The 20,486-nt window shown below is 39.9% G+C and overlaps 1 protein-coding gene across 5 annotated transcripts in view; it reads left to right on the top strand.

Annotated features, from left to right (window-relative positions):
- Window positions 1–20,486, top strand: part of MAGI2 (membrane associated guanylate kinase, WW and PDZ domain containing 2) — a 1,357,364-nt gene that overhangs the window by 1,220,654 nt on the left and 116,224 nt on the right. For all 5 annotated transcript variants that reach the window (XM_043588690.1, XM_043588689.1, XM_043588693.1 and 2 more), the window contains 4 exons: window positions 9,719–9,904; window positions 11,806–11,959; window positions 17,129–17,348; window positions 18,441–18,584. In XM_043588690.1, the coding sequence (XP_043444625.1) occupies window positions 9,719–9,904; window positions 11,806–11,959; window positions 17,129–17,348; window positions 18,441–18,584 (704 nt within the window). The remainder of the gene's footprint in view (window positions 1–9,718; window positions 9,905–11,805; window positions 11,960–17,128; window positions 17,349–18,440; window positions 18,585–20,486) is intronic.

Here is a 20,486-nt window from a genome sequence, read left to right as displayed (position 1 = left end):
AACCCAAAAATCACTGGGACAATCGTAAACATTTCCAAAAGGAAAAGGTGAAATAAATAGATCACATAAAGGAAACAAAAAATCCTAATGGATTCAGACTTCTCAGTAGCAACACTGGATACTAGAAAACAGTGGAGTAATGCCTGTAATTCTGAAGAAAAATGATTTTTTTCAATCTTTAATTTCATAACAATCTAGAATTTTAGTTAGAATCCAATCAATTGAGAAGGTAAAAATGAAGACATTTTCAAACATTAAATATTGAAAAATTATTTTTCGCCCATGCATGTTTACTTAGGAAGATACTGTAGGATATCTTCTAGCAAAATGAGAGAGTGAGTCAAAAAAGGTGTCCCAGGGTTTATGGAACCGCTCATCCCATATTGGAGCACAACAGGAAAACCCCGAGTGTCACTGAGCAGCAGAACTTGAGACAAACTTACCTACCTATGGGAAGGAGGTCCCTCGACCCCGGGCTCAACTGAACAGATGACTTGGGCAGCTTTGGGGGGGATAATGAGGAAAGAGAAAGGGTATTGCAGAAGTGGGGGCAGGGGGAATGACACAGTCAGAAACTTGATTCAGGGTGGGAGGGGAGGCAAACTGTACAAGAAAAGAAATGAAATCCCAGTACACTACAGTGAGCAATAGTTACATGGTGAGACTATCAGCAATGATAACTGGTTTAACTGAAACTAATGATAAAACTGTACGTGGATAAGGAGAGGAGGTGGGCCACTGGATAAGAAGGCCAAATCCTCTAGCATTATAGGAAGTCAATAGATATGACTCCAGTTGACAAATTAAGAAATAGCCATGTAAGAATATAATTTAGAAGTGTGAAGAAGAAACCGTTTGCCTTTGGATCACAGAACTGGAGAGGATGTTGGAGGATTAGGGCAGGAGACTGTGGTTTTTCATTATAAGCATTTAGGTTGTCCTTTATTTTGTTTTAATTTATGCATGTATTATTTAAATTGTTTTAATTATAAGAGATCTCCAACCATTAGAAGACAATTATTCTGATTATTTTGTCCCTTTTACATCATGATATGAGTTTTGACATTTTTATATGATTTTCTCATTTTATAGAATAATCCAGCATTTTCTGGTAATGACTTGATAAAGCGTCCACAATTAAATCGTAAATAAAAGGAACCTCTTATTCAGGAACTAAATTTGTCATAAAGACAGCGAGTAACCCTTTGACAGGGAGAGTTGCTTGTTTGGGATGGGAGTGTTATACTGACTCTCAACCCTGTGACCGTTTTTATAAAGGAGTAAAACAACTTGTTTTTATGCTTTGCAGGAAATGAAACCCTTTATCATATTTTAATATTAGTAACTTTCTAAACTTTTTCATTATTACTATATCAGGTTGTTGTTTGGTTATTTGTAAGAAAAACTTGCTAAAAGCTATCCAGTTTTACTCACTAAAATTATTCAAGTTGAACCACACAGAAGGTCCCTGTCTACTCCTTGACTAGAGACTCCTGGGTTGTTGATTTTACTGAGTGGTGGAATGTGTTTGTCAGGGTTTTGGGGGACCAGGAAGGGGCTTACACAAAAATGCTGAATAGGGTTGGTATTTGACTTAGGGGATCAAATTTTTTATAGCAACTTTCAGACCAAAACAGATCAAAAAGAAAATCTTAGCTACCTAGAAATTAGCAAAGTAAAAAGTGAGCTTTTAAGATAGTCCATAAAATGGAAAGTACCTCAACAGAAGATTAAGGTTTAAATATCTAAAAGTGGAACTCTTTTTCCATTCTGTTCAGCTCCTCATTCCCGCACATGCTTACCCTCCTAGCCAATGATAGATTTGGGGATCATAACTATTCTGAAGTTTCTTTGGTTCCTGTCATTCTAATCTAGACATTTTGCCAGATTATGAGGGAAATAAATCATATCAAAAACACAAATTCCTTGAAATATGGTGGTGTTTATTAAAGTCTATTAAGACAGATAAAGAACATTTGCTCTGTAGATGACTCAATAATGAGTGACTAATTATATAAAGATAATTTCCACAACAGAACTGAGGTAATACTTTAGGGTTCTTGCATCAAAATGTGAAGAATTAAGGATCTTCAGTATAATTAACAGAAATTCTCTGGACTACTTCTTCTAGTGATATGTATGGGGATAAGAAATGCAGCCACATGAAAAAGGGGTTATTTTTGCTCCTACCCTACCACCCACCTTTGTGATAATTTTCCTGGATAGCTATAACATATTTTCATTTACATCTTCCAGGGCAGACATTAAAACAATGGACTGATATGGTTGTATCTACATAAGATCAACTACATAATTTTCAGGGCCCAGTGCAAAATGAAAATGTGGAGTCCTCATTCAAGCATTATTAAGAATGTCAAGATGGCGGGGTGTCTGGGTGGCTCAGTCAGTTAAGCATCGGACTCTTGATTTCAGCTCAGGTCATGATTTCGTGGTTAGTAAGATGGAGTCCGAGGTCGGGCTCTGCACTGACAGCGTGGAGCCTGCTTGGAATGGTCTTTCTCCCTCGCTCTCTGCCCTTCTCCTATCCTCTCTCTCTCTCTCTTTCTCAAAATAAATAAATAAACCTAAAAAAAAAAAGAATGTCAAAATGATGACAATAGACGTTAAACTAAACACAAGGCCCTTTTGAGCATGGAACCTGTGTGACTACACAGGTTATACAACCATGAAACAGTCCTGTATTATAAGCCCACCAAATCTTTGCAAACAAAAAACCATTTTAACCCAGCCTCATGTTCTGGGATGGAACAGTCAAGTTATAGCTAATTACAGTTCTTAATAAAATGAGGTTTCTTTAGATTACCAATTCACTCTCAGTACTTGGCTATGAGATTTTAATTGGTGCAAAATAAAAGCATACAGGGTAAAATATAGCTAACAATCATTTCTTTCTATCCAGGCATATAGTTAAATACTTTCTGTATGGTTCTTTCTGCCCTTGGAAACATGAGTTTGGCTGGACTTCCCAGTTGCCATTGATGGGCTCCTCTTCCCATTCTCCCATCTGACCGTCTGCTTATTACCAACTATAGGGTAACTCAACCGTTCAACCACAAGAGAATGACTAATGGTGCTGAGAGGGGAAAAGTGCACTTTTGGAATATGCAATCCTTAAAACACCAGCTGCTCGATTTTGGGTCTTGTAACTCAGTTGGCTATGAATGTCAGGGAAGACCTTTTCATTTTTGGAAAGCAAATTCCACAGACTTTTAGAGGAAAACGAGTCATGCTGTTTTTTCTTAATTTTTCTGCAAATTTTTAAAAAATACCAAACACATGTTTTTGCCACATTTCCACTCCCTGATGACCAAGAAAAACTCTTTCGAAGGACACTGTCACACTCCAGGAAGGAACAACATTGACCTAAATGGATTTGTTACAGTAGAATATGCTTATCCAGGACTTCTAGGAAGGAGATACGGAAAATCAGCAATTAATACTAAGCCTGGATTTCTAAAGGCAGGAAAACAGAATTCTTCACTGTGGGTTAAAGTGATAGGAATGCTCTGAGACAATTACTTTTCTGTTGTTCCTATATGTTCAGGGTCCATCTAGAGGATCTGGGTAAAGTTATTGTATCAGGGATCTCAGTGAGGGAAACAAGAATTTTGAAGGTAGGAGGGACCCCAACTTCAAAACATCTCTCTTTGCTTCTTCCTCCATGGATTTGATAGGTCCCTGTGTACCACCATGACTTTTTCACCAAGGGAGCTGCCATTTAGCCTAGGACACTATGTGCCCACTTCCCCAGAATGAACTTCCTTTTTCCTTACCATTCTCTAAGTCCGCACCTGAACCCAATGATTCACCCCTCTTCTGTACCCTTGTTGAGGGTACCCTTGCTACCTTTACCATGGAGTTGCCAATTTGTGTTATAAGTATTTGTATATGAATCTCCCCAACTTGGCTGTGAGTTTCTTAAGGCCAGATAGCATGTGTTGTTTCATTACTATCTCTCACACTGTGCCGAGCACTAGAGCTGTTAGTAAGATGATGCTATGCAGAAATGTGTTGTTGATGGAGTAGCTGATCCCCCTGCTCTAACCCACAATTCTGAAACTAGACAGTAAATCATTGTCACAGATTATTTTAAGTTTTTTTAATGTATATTTATTTTTGAGAGACAGAGACAGAGCATGAGCAAGGGAGGGACAGAAAGAGAGGGAGACACAGAATCCAAAGCAGACTTCAGGCTCTGAGCTGTCAGCACAGACAGGGGGCTCAAACTCATGAATCCTGAGATCATGACCTGAGCCAAAGTCAGCCACTTAACCGACTGAGCTACCCAAGTGCCCCTGTCACAGATTATTTTAAGAAAAGAAACTGTAATCATCCAACTGAACACACACACACACACACACACACACACACTTCTTTCCATATCAGGTCACAGATTTTAAATCCAAAGTAACTTTCCTTGCCTCCTTAAACTAATGGCATGTTGTTTAACCTTCACAGATTAATGGAATTGTGAGCTAATGAGAGTTTATGTTATTGATTGCCTTTGAAGTATTTACTATTGTCACACTCATTTCAGAAACTTCTTGCTTATAAATTTGACATGATTGATGCAGAATCCATTTTCCCTATCTAATGCTTTCCTCCGCTTCCATATACAATTCCACTTTGTGGATCTATTAACAAGAAGATAATTAAATGTAAATATGAGTCACGAGTTTTCCTTTTCTGAAATAAAACACATAAAAAACAACAAGGAAACATGGGGGGAAAAGTGGAGGGAGAGGGAACTACTACCCCTTCCCTCAGGTGCAGCTGAGAATTTCAGGAAGAATCCATCACCAGAAATTTCAGGAAGATTCTACTGCCAAAGCAAAAAAAAAAAAAAAGTCATCCAGGCAACTGTGTCATCTTCTTTATGGGAATGAACCTAAGGTAGAACTCAAGAAGAGTTCATTGGTTAACCAATGGCTGAAGGAGCCTGGATAGACCACACAAAGCTCCCTGAAGAGAACCAAACAGCAAAAAGGGAGGAGGACCATTGCCTCCTGTAGTAGTGGGGCCAAAGACCCAAAGAATCCAGGCCTTTAGAACAAATTTAGGATCCAGTCCAACTGTGTCTGAATAGCCCTACTGAAACAAGGATGCTGTGCTTGAGCAGGCGTCAAAGGGTTAATTCATGTACAGGAAAATATAAAATTGAAAATACTAAATTTTATAATATAAAATATGAATATATAGTGGTGTTTTCCCCACAAAGAAATAAAGAGGAAAAAGATGGGTTTCTTTTTCCATAGCTTATGTGATTTGAAGTTAAAGGGAAATTTCTAAGTAGTGATATATTGTCTCCTTCCCAAATGTTAGCATGTTCAAAGCTTCATGACATATTGCAACTTTTCCAAATATCTGTGTATCCTAAGCACACTGTGTCAAGAATACTGGTCCAAAGACTTGATTTATGCTGCTACCTGACAGATGATGTCTGGAAGGCATGCTGTCTAAATGGACTGTGCTCCAGCAGTTACCTTAGTCATCAATTCCCAGAGAATTAACGAGTACCATTCATCCCAATAATAGAAACCAAGGTCATGGCCTCTTCCATGCTCTGTAATTCCATTAGCAATGCACAGAAAGCACTTAGGTCATTAGTTCTGCAGACTTCCTAACTGAGCAAATGGAACTGCATCTTGTTTTCAGGGAGAATCCTCTCTGAGCCCACCTCTTGTCAGTGAGTTGTTGCACATCAACATTCAATGTACTTACATGTGTAGGGAAATTGCTGGTGAAGAAAAAGTGAAGCTGTGTTCAGCTGCCAAGAGTTTCAAGCACTGTTTTTATTAAAGCACATGCCAATAGAAACAATTTTAACAAAACTATGTCAGATGCTTCCAGTTATGGGCACACCTTTTTAAATTGTGTACTCACTCCCATTTTATGTAAGCCACTCAGTCATTCTGTGTGACTACCATAGAATTTATTTCAGTTTTCACTATTTCATTTTAGTTTTTATTATTTTAGTTCAGTTGTTATTCTGTCTGCCACAGTAAAGTGAAAATGGCCTTGAAACTAAGAGTTATCATCATAAGCAAATAAATCTGTTTACAATGAAACTTTCATCTCAAAATCTCAAGCAGCATGCTTTCCTAAGCTGTTCCTAAGCTGAGCCATTCCCTCAGTTCTCATAATTCAAATTGCTTCCAACCTGGCATATATCAAAAAAAGGAGGGAGTAACCCTAAGGTTTGAAGCCACAGGCATAGGTTTGAATCCTGGCTTTGACATTTCTTTGTTTTCTTAACAATAAACTAAACATGATTATTATACTTTTACAGCTACTTCACACTGCTGCTGTCAGGATTTAAAATAAGCACTTAGCCCAGTGCCTGGAAATTAACAAATTATAACTTATTGTTTTGTTTTTATTGTTATTGAGCTCATAAAAGTGTGTGTGTGTGTGTGTGTGTGTGTGTGAAATCTATGTTTTGAAACATTTGGGGCTTTATGCCCAGGAGATTCTAAATGATGCACGGTAATGGAGGGGAGTATAGGCATGAATAATTCAAAGCAGCAAATCATCCAAATACCAGCTGTATGTGTTTTAAAGTGTATTTTTAAATTTCATTTGAAATGTATTTCTAATACCCAAAGAAATGACTTCAAATAAAGGAATGACACCATGATGTGAAGTCCCAACCAAAAGGGATCTGAGGAGCTGTCCAATTTTCCTCTCCCTTCCTCTCCTTCCCCTTGCCTTCCTTCCTCCCCTTTCCTCTCCCTTCTTCCTCATGTCCTGCCTGTCAAAAGACAGCTGCCACAAAGAACCAGCTTCAAGCAGAGTTTCTGCCTTCCACTCTCCCCTGGATGAGGGCCACTGGTGAAGTGTTTGTGACTGCCTGATTATAGGCAAGCTGCACTCACCAAATAAAAGTACCAGGTGCCCATGAAACAAGTGCTTGGGTGGAGGAAAGGAACCACAAAGTCAAGAGATACAGTGTAGCGCCGTGGTTAAGAGCAAAGCCTCTGGAATCCAGCAGACTGGGATTCTAAATCTTGCTTGGACTTTCTGAGTCGGACAATCGCTAATGACTTTGTAGCTCGGTTTCTTCCACTCTAAACATGTAATGGTAATTCTATCCAGTATCTCACATGATTTCTTAAGGATTAAATTATATATATTTTAATGTAGTTGTAATTGTGTGTGTTTAAGGCTCAATGCGGATAATGAGGACATCTGTATTATACTAATTTCCCTTTAAATAATAAAGTCTTACTTATGAGTTGGCATTTTCCTACACAGACATACAACATCTTTTTTGTAAAACCAGAGAAAAACAAACAGGGTGTTTGGCCTCATCTAGCATCTGTATAATCCCCAAAACACATTTCTTTTTCCCAAGTGAAGCTGTTTTCCAGTGTTGATACTTAGGAGATACTGTTGTGTCATAAGCAAAACATTTCTTCAGTTTTAACAGTAATACGGGTTTACCCCATGTAGAAAGAATTCAAGCTGGTACCTATATACAAGCACACGTGCATATCAATAGTGATATCAGAAACATTAAAAAGATAATAGTAATAAAGAGAATGAAAGAAAAGTTAATAGTTATAGATCCGTTCTTACACCAAGCACTGTTCTAGTCACTTCACATGTGCCAATGCATTTGTTTCTCAGAGCCATCCTGTGAAGTCAGGGATATTATTATCCCAATTTTACTATTGAAAAACAAACTCAGAGAGGTCAGGTAACTTTCCAAGGATCACATGATGGATAGCAATAGACACATTGGAAACCAGGGAGACCGTGTCATGTATGGACTGTTCAAGGACAGTATTGAACATGAAAGGGGGCGAAAACAGGAACAAATGTTCACTCTAATTATGGTAGAAGACCAAAGAATTTGCAATGCCTTCTTTTTTTAAATAACTAAATGAATGAGTTCTTATTACATTTCTGCTTAATAAGTACATTGTCCTGAGAGTCTAAGATGATCTTTAGTATGCTTTAAGTAAGATGTTCTTAATTAAAGCCATTAGTGCCTGTAAATAAAAACTCAACATGAGTTTTACTTCAGAAACATCGGCTCAGCCAGTATTTTCATATGCTATCTATAACCTGTCACAATGGAAATATGATCAAGGCTCTGGTTCATTAACTCACTGATTGTCCTTCCTTACGTGGTTATTAGCTGATGTTCTGCCTTTCACTGTAACACATACATAAGATTGAGAGTTCAAGGAACGGACACTCCTGAAGCATAACAAATGGTGGAGTGTCTCTGCCTCTTTACACAGATAAATCAGTACCTGACTTCCATGAGGAAAGAAACAACACAGAGTAATTGACAGGTGATTTCCTGGCTGGGGTTCCCTACCTACAAAGGTGAAAGGAAAAAGAACAGGTTTCTAGATTCTAACCTCCTTGGGGAAGGAAGGGGTGTGCCAGTGGTATCTGACCCCAGAAATAGTTATCCTGGTAGGCACTCAAACACTTACATTGAATAGAAGTCAACCTGCTAAAAAATCTTTATCCTCATGCACCTGGCTCTCCATACATACATACATACATACATACATAAGCTTTCATGGTTTTAAAGAGACATATGCCATATTTGATCAATTCTAATACACGTTTTCATAATTTAAATATCTAAAAAATTATACAGCATCTTACAGTCAATGGAGTGTCATTGTTTAATTGGCAGAGTTTCTTTCTTTCTTTCTTTCTTTCTTTCTTTCTTTCTTTCTTTCCTTCTTTCTTATGATACCTAAAACAGAAGTTTGTCATAATGGCATCTTAGATTTGATGCAATATATTATGCATCACTTAATAAATTATCAGCACCACTTATAAATTAAATCAGAAAGAAGAGGTAAGATTTGAAACCTGCATCAACCTTGAAACCGAAGATTAGTGGATGATAGGAAGTTGAGCATAGCTTCTTCACCTGCTGCGACAGCCCATGTTAATATAGATTTCTCTCCTTCCCTGATCTCTTCTCTCAGTAAAATAGACAAGGGTAGAAATTGAATTCTTGACATTTATTGTATCCTTCTGAAACTGTATTATTATCTCTACAGTATGGTCTCACAATAATGTATGCCTGTGGTTCTCAAAATTTTGTGTGTATTAGAATGTCTTGAGGAGCTTCTTAAAAATTTGTGATTCTCAAAAAAAAAAAATTGTGATTCTCACCTGCTCCTGGACATTTTGATGCACAAGGTCAGGTTAAGGCCCAAAGAGCTGTATTTTTAATCCTAGAGTGATTATGATACACCAGAATTTGAGGACCCCTGGTCCATGTGTTTGGAATTGGTCTGTCATTGCACAGAACTTGAATTTAGAAATTCTGATCTCAGTGGAATGCACAGGACCACACTTAATAGGCATGATTATGATTTCAAAAGGCAAATTTACTGATGGAAAAAAGAATTCTGATATCGCATTTTTTTCTGTGGGGCTGGACTCAAAGATAGAACAGTGCTGGGGCGGGGGGGCCCTAGGGGCCTCAGTTGGTGAAGCTTCCAACTTTGGCTCAGGTCACGATCTCACGATTGGTGAGTTCAAGCCCCACATCGGGCTCATCGCAGTCCGCTCCGAGCCCACTTCAGATCCTCTGTCTCCCTCCTCCTATCCCTCCCCCACTTGTGCTTTCTCAAAAATAAATAAAAATATTAAAAAAAAAAAACAGAACAGTGCTGGGAACACTCCTGATATCTGATTCTGTTGGGGATTGTTTTAGCTGTGCCCCATAAAATCGGCCGCATCATCGATGGGAGTCCTGCAGACCGCTGTGCAAAACTGAAAGTGGGAGACCGGATCTTAGCAGTGAACGGCCAGTCCATCATCAACATGCCTCATGCAGACATTGTGAAGCTCATCAAGGATGCTGGTCTTAGTGTCACCCTCCGCATCATCCCTCAGGAGGGTGAGTGCCTGAGCCTGGCCGCCATCATAGTGGTGCCAGAGCGCCTGAGGTTGATTCCTATTTCTACTTTTGCAGAAATCCACTCTCTCTTGCAACCCATATCCTGTTTACTTAGTACCAGTTTCATTCAGAGATCAAGCTGTGTGACATTATAGATAAATAGTGTGAATCTCAAGACACTGGGTTATTCAATCATTCCCCGTGGTCTGGGGAGTACTGTTTTTATGCTTATATTAAACCAGAACCCATTCAACAGAGATTATAGAGTTACAAATCTGAAGCAGAAAAAAAAAAGTGTATTCATGTTAACAGTTAAGCTCTGGAGGATTCTTCAAAGTCAGATTGATTTTGAAAAGCTTGAGGAAGTTTTGTGGTGTAAAGAGAGCTCATTTAGAAAACGTTGCATCTGATAAGAATTTTAAATTCCCACTTAATCTTTTGAATTTCTCTGTATAAGGACTCCCCCCTGAGGCTTGAAGAGTAGTGAGAGTTACAGCTTATTGCCATGCCTTGAGGGCCACAAGGATCTAAGAACCAGTTCACCATAAAGTCACCATTTCCAGACACTGGTTCATTACTGGTTTGTAGCTGCTGACTCATGAAATGATGCTCGAGATTTCAGTCCCCAGAGCTCACCTGTGAGTGGATTGTAGAATACCACATGGAGAGTGATAGGTCTACTTACCTTGGTCGCCTCTGTTTTCCTCAGTCTCCTGATTCCGTCTTGGGGCTATCTGGCAAGCAGGCACTAAACAGTCACCTGACTTTCCATACAAAACAGTGGTTCTCAACTGAGGTGATTTTGTCCCCCTGGGGGATGTTCAGTAAGGTCTGACAACGTTTTTGACTGTCACAATTAGGATGGTAATGCTACCCGCATCTAGCGGGTACAGGGCAAGGATACCGCCAGCCATCCAACAATGCACAGGACAGCCCCTCCCCCCCCAGCAAAGAATTGTCTTGCCCAAAATGTCAACAGTGCTGAAGATGAGAAACCCCACAAGTGGAAAGTATTTTTCAAAATCTGGACTGCCAGACAAGAAAGGGGAAGAATGGCTTAATAAAGAATAGATCACCTCCCTTTTATCACCCAACCAAATAAAAAGAACAGAACAGAAAATGACTGCGGTGTTTTTAACCTGTTACTTGCAGACATCATTATGTGTGAAATATTCAAATGAACTCTAAGCAAGATTGGTCACTAAAAATCTGACTCGCTTTTCTGTTTTCCCCAGTCTGAAATATGTCTGTCTTATTTGCATTGCATCATATACAGATAATTTCAGTTGAGACGGTAATGCTATTACAGGAAAATCCAAGAAGCTGTGTTAACAAAGAACAATTTTATGAACATTCTTCTGTCCAATGTTCCTTTTCTTTCTGAAAAACCATGGAGCACAGGGGGTGATTGAGCAATAAAACCAACAAGGAATTAGAGAGAATATTATGAAAAGCATTTATTTCTATTATGGTTACTTCCTTGTCCAAACTTGGGAATACCGGTAGGATTTGTCTTTACAACCAAAAAGTAGCAGCTCAAATGTTTTCTCTCAGTGGGCAGCACTGGAAAAATAGAATATGTTTTAGAGCTTACTCCTCTGGCTTATTTTTTCATGTTTTTTTTTATTGTAATCTTTTCTGCTAGGAAAATGACAAGAGACTCTGTTTAACTTTGTTCAGCAACACTTGTAATTCATGAAATAATACTAATTCTGCGAATGGTATTGGAACTTGATTGGATAATTGATAAGTTTAACCTGCTGTCTTAAAGCCTAACAGAAACTGAGAAAACTGAAGCCTTGAGTCATCTGAGGAGGCAAAGAGTTACCACCTCTGGCCACCTCTTGCCCTTTATCAGATGCCAACCTGACTGCACCTGCCACTTTGGCTCCCCTTTGCAGAGCTCAGCAGCCCAGCATCGGCACCCAGCTCAGAGAAGCAGAGCCCCATGGCCCAGCAGAGTCCTCTGGCCCAGCCGAGCCCAGCCACTCCCAACAGCCCTGTTGCCCAACCAGCTCCTCCTCAGCCACTTCAGCTGCAAGGACATGAAAATAGGTAAAGTTTCCCCTGGTGTTTCTGATGCTGAGAGGTGAGGGAGGTGGGGAGAGGGAGAGTTTGGGACAGGACACAACAGGACACCGAAGAGAAAGTTTCATAAAGTAGAAATTGCCAGGTGCTCCTTTCTGTGATTTAGAGATTCTGTGGGTGTCACACATGTGGTTTTATTAGCAAATACAGGGGTCTGTTCTTCACAAAAAGAGAACATTTCCTCAAGAAATGATGAGCAATTAGTAGGTAGATGATCAGTAGATGATCAGTAGGGATTAACTAGATGAAGACCACGTTGAAGAGACTCCAAACTGAAGAACATAGATGTAGACCCTTAGGCAGGAGGGAGCATGCAACCTTGAAAGGCATGGCAATAAATAAGGTCAGTGTAGGGAAGAGGTCAGGGAGCATGGTTCAAGATGTAGCAATGAGAGTGATAGGGACTGTAAGCATGTTAAAGATTTTTTTTAAATTTTTTTAATGTTTTATTTTTTGAGAGATAAAGAGACACAGAGAGCAAGCAGGGGAGGGGCAGAGAGAGATGGAGACACAGAATCCAAGCAGGCTCCAGGCTCTGAGCTGTCAGCACAGAGCCCAACTCAGGGCTCAAACCCACAAACACAAGATCATGACCTGGGATGATCAACCGACTGAACCACCCAGGCACACCAAAGATTTTGAGCTTCAGTGTAATGACAAGTCACTGGAAGCTTTTACACTGAAGACTGACATCACTGGATTTCCTTTTCAAGGCCGCCCAGTGGGCCACACAGAGAGCTGACTGGGAGCTGGTGAGGGTTGGATGTAGATTAAGCAATTAGAGATGGCTGCTGATATCCTTGGATCAATGAAGGTGGTGGCTCAGAGAACAATGGTGGTGTGGAGAGAGGGAAGTGTGGCAAAACTTGTCAGCAGTAATAAATGTTAGCATTTTTTACTGCATTTTGCCTATATCCCCCTACCCATGATCTAATGAGGTTCTTCCATTCCATTTCATAAACTAATATGAATAAGCCACTTTGAACTTCCAGAAAAAAAGGATGTCATGTAAAAACAGCATTGTCTTCTTACAATGAACTTGTGTGTAACAGGGAGCCTGGATTAGGTTGAGCCATAAAGGAAAGAGATGAAGACATGTTCCCATGCTGTTTTCCCTCTTTTGAAGGAGAAAAACAGAACAACCCACAGGAACATCTCTGTGTACAAAACCCTCACCGGTCTTTTCCATAATTCTAATGTTTTCTGAACATCTGCTTCCTAGCTCCCGCCTCATATGTTGGGAAAGATGAAGTGAGACTCAGTTTCCAAGTCCCAGAACTCTGTAGGTCCATCACTCACGCAGTTGCAAAGCAAATATTTTCCCTGTGCCACAGGTGCTATTTCCATAAAGCCCTGTTCTTCTCAGGAGTTCCCCCATTTGCTTTCACAGAAAAAGTAAATGTCTGTTATCCTCAGCTGTTTATGGTTTTAATATATTCCACGGAAGAAAAAAGACTAAAGACCATAAAGCAAACGATAGGGGGGTAAGAATTTGACAACCCATAAGAGGAGTAAGTCCTGGGTATCTCAGTAATAAGCCACTGACGTGTTTGCTTTCACCGTGAGCTGTTTTAACAGATCACACTGGCTTTCCCCAGGATTCATTTCAGACTCAGGAGGAAGGGGCTGAGCACATGCAATTCCCGGGCCAGCCTCAGACTCCTCTTATGGCTCTGCCTCCGTCTATTAATCTCCCAGCCACAGTTCTATCTCACCTTTCCAGAGTCAGACTCTCCCAGACATGGGCTCTTGCTTCTGGCTTCGGGGTGGGTAATCTCATCCCTGTCGTGTTATAATTCAGTGGGGAGAATAACATTTGGGCAAGGCCACTATCATGCTTCAACTGCTACTAGCCCACAACTGGAACTCGTTGGCCCTGATCAGAGAAGCAACAGTCTTTGGAATGTCTTTTTGTCCTGACTATGCGGAATAAAATATTTCCCAACTCTGGGATTAACCAATTGACCTGATTCAAATTTTTATAAATCACCAACAAATTTTCCCAGTGAACTTTGCTGCACTAATATTAAAACCCTGGCAAGTGCCTGCTTTCAGAGAGCCCTTCCTTGGCACTGGGGTTTCCTGGCTTAACTGTTGATTGTTAGTGGGTGGCTCTTTTACATATGAATGAAGAGATTAATAATTTTACAGATACCAGATCATTTTCCTAGCTTCATTTAAACATGGTCATGGTATCAAGAGCTCTTTGTCTTTCTCTAGATCAGGCTAGAGATGTCTCCAAGACAGCTTTTATGCCAATTACCCCGTATGCATTTTCTAGTGGTTCATCTATACAAGAAATGCCCACCTAACTCCATGTCAAACTGAGCCAGTTTCCATGTTAAAATGGGATAAAATTAAATGACGATCTGCTTCCACATTTTTATTTTATGAATTAAAATGACTGAATATTTTATCCTGTCTTATTTACTTTCACTTTGGCTTCCTACTGACACCCTGCACACCTCTACTTATGTCTCTATCCCTTAACAACCTTTTGATATATACTCTGGAAACAAAATCGTTTTAATATGCACATAAGCAAAACAGTATTCAAGGAGAAGCATTCATTGGAAACAACAAAAGAACCATTATATAATATATTTCAAAACTAAGTATAAATAGCAGAGCTCACCTTCCCCAGCAAGGGAAATTAATATTTGACTGCATTTTATTTACTTATTTTTAATTTTTTAATGCTTATTTATTTCTGAGAGAGAGAGAGAGAAAGAGAGAGAGAGAGAGAGAGAGAGACAAAGCATGAGGGGAGGAGCAGCAGAGAGAGAGGGAGACACAGAATCCTAAGCAGGCTCCAGGCTCTGACCTGTCAGCACAAAGCCCAACACGGGGCTCAAACCCATACGCTGTGAGATCATGACCTGAGCCGAAGTTGGATGCTTAACCAACTGAGCCACCCAGGTGCCCCTTGACTGCATTTTAAACAGCAAAGTCAGTAAAAAAACACTGGAAATTTACTTCTTTTTTTACGTACTTTTAACCCTAGATGCTTAAGCTGGAAGGAATTCTTATAAAAGGTCCACATGAGGCAAAAGCCCACTACAAGATCCTGTACCACATGGGCATTGTTTCTTGGTTCTGGAACTTGTTCATACCATAAAATTCTGCTAGATTTTATCACTAGAAATCTGGTTGTTGTTGTTGTTGTTGTTGTTGTTGTTTTTATCTCTACAGGCTCTTTAATAGTGGAATTAATAGCAACAAAGAGTTATACTGATGACTTTCTTTCATGAGTGAAGGAATTTTAAAGAGGCTGTATTTTTTTTTAAATAATCCTGAGTTTTCCTTAACGTATTTCACAAATTCAAAGCAACATAGTTTTTGCCCAAGCCGCTGTATCATTCACTGAACAGTTAGCAACACTCATAAAAACTTAAGTATATTTTCCTCATTAAAGACTCTTCAAGGTACAGTTCAATGTAAAATCCTGACAGACAGCACTGGTTCAAATGCAGTCTGAATGCCAGAAGGTAGGCTTGGATGACAGCTGTTGCATTTTAACGGTTCCTATTCTAGGCTGTTGTGTAATCTTTGGGGAGACTTTACATTTCACCCTCTTTGGCTATACCTCGTGACACATCTGGTTGGAAATGGGGCACATAATGGATATCGCATACCACTACCACACAGATCATGAAAACAAAGTGACTTGTGCTGTAACTCAAAGCACCTTGACATCTAATCTACCAAACAGTTTCTAGGAAGGAAATCAACACATGCCAACGAATGGCAGCCAGTTCAGTTCTTTTGTTTAATTCATTCATTTGTGTGGTTAAGCATCTTATTCGAAGCATATTTAAATAATTCTGTTCTCAGCATTCACAATCCCAATAGGTGAGTGGACAACTTGCCGAGGTAGGAAACAAAGCCTAAATTCTGCAGTTCACAAGAGGAATGTGTCACTTCTGCAGTTCACAAGAGGAATGTGTCATTTCTGCACTTACTTCCCATTTAAGTAACAAATGGGACCTGCTCAAAGTGTTGATTAAAATAACATCCTTTCGAACACTCCAAATAAATACATCTATTACTGTACATTTTTAGTGTATCCTCACCAAATGTTAGATTGCACTAATGGCAATTGTTCAGGTGAGTGATTTTTAAAAATAGTAGTGGGGTTCCTGGGTGACTCAGTTGGTTAAGCGTCCCACTCTTGATTTTGGCTTAGGTCATGTTCTCACGGTTGTGAGATCGAGCCCAGTGCTGGGTTAATCTCTCACTGTGCCTAATTTATAAATTAAACTTTCTCATAGATTTGTGGTATAAGAAAAAGCATAGTGTATATAGGGTTCAGGACTGTCTGCAGTTTTAGACAACCACTGAGGTCTAGAAATGTAACCCCCATGGATGGGGTGGAAGGCTACTGTAAGTAACATCTAGAAACAAGAAAGAGACAAATGTTGGACATACACATTTTTGCCTTCCCTTTCATCTTATGGCCGTGGTAGTATCTGATAATAGCATCTGATACTAATCTGATAGTTATAGTCCAGTATTAAAACTATGTAATATGTTTCTACTCTTAGCAATGACCCAGTGACTTTCTCCTTGACTTACAGCTCATGATTATGCTTTGCTATCACTCCTTTAACCTCTGTAAGATATTCAAAAAGACCAAACCTAGCAGGTTAAAATATTGCCTTTAATTATATATTTATAGAGTATTTAGAGATTACTTTGGTTGTGCTGTCATAAAGTAATGAATAGTGTGTGGGCGAGAGAGAGTGGTTGAGAGAGTTGGTTTACTGGTGTTGAGACAAACTGATATTTTGGGATGTATAGTTTGGGATGTATAGTTTAACTCCCTAGATTTGCTACAGTTGTACAAGTTTGTAAATAGCCAAAGTCAAAGAGGGATATCCATAAGTCCTTTTCCACAAAGTTCTGGTTGGGCCATCATGTTTACCTTGATTTCTCAAGGAGCCAAATGAAAAGTAGACAATATGGCATTTGTCAAGGATTTTAAAATAATGCTTATCATCTATGATATTCTCAAATTCCTGAACATGCAAAAGGACCTCAAGAAGTGTGGCCCACATGTGCCTAGAGGTCATGTGATCATTCTAATCTCCTTAGAATGCTGAGACCTCAGAGCAAATCCCATGTCCATTTATTTAGTTACAGGTCGGAAGTGAAAGCAAGGCAAGATGTGAAACCAGACATCCGACAGCCTCCATTCACAGACTACAGGCAGCCACCGCTGGACTACAGGCAGCCCCCAGGAGGGGACTACCAGCAACCCCCACCCTTGGACTACAGGCAGCCTCCCCTGCTGGACTACAGGCAGCACTCCCCTGACACCAGGCAGTACCCCCTGGCAGACTACAGGCAGCCCCAGGTACCCCCAGGACCCCATTAAATTTCATTTTCCTAATGGGCAAACCTATAATTGACACATGTACATACACACACACCTACACACAGATACACACAGAGACACACATGTACACACATATACAGACAGACACACAGATACACACTTACACACACAGACACACATGTACACATAGAGACACACATGTACACAGACACAAACACAGACACATTGACACACATGTACAAACATGTACACATAGACACACATGTACACACACATACACACAGACACACATATACACACGTACACACATACACACATGTAGACACAGACACGCATATACACACGTACACACAGACATACATGCACACATACACACAGACACATGTACACACAGACACACGTGTACACACAAATACACATGTACACACACAGAGATACAAATGTACACACACACGTACACACAGAGACACACATATAGACACACACGTGCACACACATACATATAGATACACACAGACACACATATGTACACAGAGGCACACATGTACACACACATACATACATGTATACATAGACACACATGTACACACAGACACATGTACACACAGATACAAATGTACACATAGACACAGACACACACGTACACACAGAGACACACATATAGACACACATACACACGTGTACACACAGATACATGTACACACATGTGCACACACAGACACACATGTACACACAGAGACACAGACACACACGACTCTGATACATTTATTTATGGTGCCCAACAGCAGTGAATGAGGAAACACAAAGGAGTGATAGTATCGCTCAGACGTATATGCAGTCATTTTGTTTGCCAAGTAAACAATGGATACCAAAGTAATCAAGCTACACGGTAGTTCTTTTAATGACCAAGGAAACTGCATTCAGATCTGCTTGAACTTTTGGAATTTTGTCTCTCATTTTGCTAGATTGCGAAGTGAGATTACTTGTTCTCACAATATCATGTCATTTGGGACACATTAACTGTAAGGGAGAAGGAGAACAGAGAGACTGACCACAGAAGCTTCCTGATATCAAACACCTGTTTATTCCATTCTCTCGCCAACTCTACAGGATTTTGATTATTTCACTGTGGACATGGAGAAGGGCGCCAAAGGGTTTGGATTCAGCATTCGTGGAGGAAGGGAATACAAAATGGATTTGTACGTGTTGAGATTGGCAGAAGATGGGCCAGCAATAAGAAACGGAAGGATGAGGGTAAGAACAGTCTCTTTTTATAGAATTGCTTAATACTGAAAGACCCCACAGTGGTATCAGAATGCTGACTCAATGTGATTAAGCAAACAGTCTCAGCATGGGCTTTGCCTTCTTTCCGTTGCATGACTCAGTTTCCTGAAGGTTTGGTCAAACGCGATTCAAGAATCATATTAGCTCTCATTCTCCTGCTTACACCCTTCCAACTGGCAAATCTCATTGCAGTGCTTTATAGATATAGTTTCTCTAAAGAGCGAGCTAAAGAAAATGTACAAAGTAAGCTAAGAAATAGTTTGAAATGGAAACATGGATCCATAATTTTTTCTATGGCTTGGTTTAGTTTTCATTTGGAATAAATCTTTTGAAATTTTTTTCTTTGATGCTATTTTTTTCCTCCAGGTTTATTAATCAAATGGTTCTGTGTTTCTTTGGAAATACTTCCTTTGTGTTGACTGGTCTTTTGGCTTCGATATTGGAAAGAGGAGGACTAGACTTCTTAGATACGTGTTGTCCTTAAAAATGATGGCAGTTAGAAATTTTCCAATTAGAGTGTAAGCTGAGGTGGATTTTTTAATGTAATAGTGATTTTGAGGCATCTGATTGATGGGTAACTGACTATTCATCTAAAGGTACAAAAAAAAAACCCTTGATAACAATGTAGAGTATTAGTCTGTGTCTCTCTTTTTCTCTCTCCCTCTCTTTCTGTAAAATGGCCATTAGTCAGCACATAAAAGGTTAGTTATTATAAATAAAATCTGGAATTCATTCTTGCTTTCCCTCCTTGCCCTTTAAATTAATACAGAAGAGCTGTGGTCCTTGGCTTCTGGCACTTCCGGTTCCTGTGCAGAGCTGCACCAACCACTTGCTCCCAGATAACTGAATGAATCTGTTATTCCTACTGCCCACTCTACCATTTCTGTGATTTTCATTCCCAAGTCACTGAATCATCCACAGTGCAAAAGTAGAAAGAACATAAATCATGTCAATGTTCCTCCCTCCCTTCACAATTCTTTGACAACTAGGAAGTATCCAAGTTGGAATTTGAACTGACTGGAATTTGGCTGACTCTGGAGACTGACGGCTCCTGCCCTGATCCAACACCAGCCTCCATGTACCCCATCCACATATGGTTTTAGGAGAGGCCTCCACATAGTTTCTTGGCTCCCAGCTTCCCTAAAAACAGAAGGGCACTTTTTTAACATATTGCAAAGCCAACTCACAAGTGGTTAAGTAAAACAAAATCTTCCTGGTGCACGTAAAAGCAACACAACACAAGGACCATGGGCGAAGCCACCAGAGCCCTATGAGAGAGGATAGCCCACCCGCCCCCACAGTGGACTTCAGAGGTGGCCTGTGTGACTTCCAAACAGTGGCCACACTTTTTAACAAGTGGTCTAAATGGCTGCTCGATATTTACAGCACTCCCAAAGCATGGGAGCCTAAATATAGAAGTACTTTTATGTAAAAAGAATATTCTTTCTTAGAGAATTCAAGCCAGAGTGGTAGTTGCCAGCGTGGTCCCTGGCATCAGCATCACCTGGGAACATGTTAGAAATGCAAATTCTGAGCCCCACCACAGACCCACTGAATCAGATACTCTAGGATTGGGGTCACCAGGCTGTGTTGTGATTCATTCCCCTGTGAATGTGATATAAGCTGCAGTTCGAGGACTTCTAACTGAGCCAGAGGGAAGTTGACCTGACACACGTATGACAAAGATAGGAGGTGTGTGGCTCAGGCCTTGTTAATCCCCCTTAGATCCTGTCTAAGGGGATTTCTATCCTGTCCCAACAGCTTACCTGGGGTTTTTAAACCCATGTAAACACAGATTTAGAATTCTGTAGGCAGGTGCTAAATTTTATGAAAGATGCCTTTTCTTCTGGCAGGTGATAAAAATGACTCCTC

This window comes from Prionailurus bengalensis, chromosome A2, assembly GCF_016509475.1.
Source record: "Prionailurus bengalensis isolate Pbe53 chromosome A2, Fcat_Pben_1.1_paternal_pri, whole genome shotgun sequence".
Classification (NCBI taxonomy): Eukaryota; Metazoa; Chordata; class Mammalia; order Carnivora; family Felidae; genus Prionailurus; species Prionailurus bengalensis.
The sequence above is the reverse complement of the archived record's forward strand: the minus strand, read 5'-3'. Positions and strand labels throughout refer to the sequence as shown.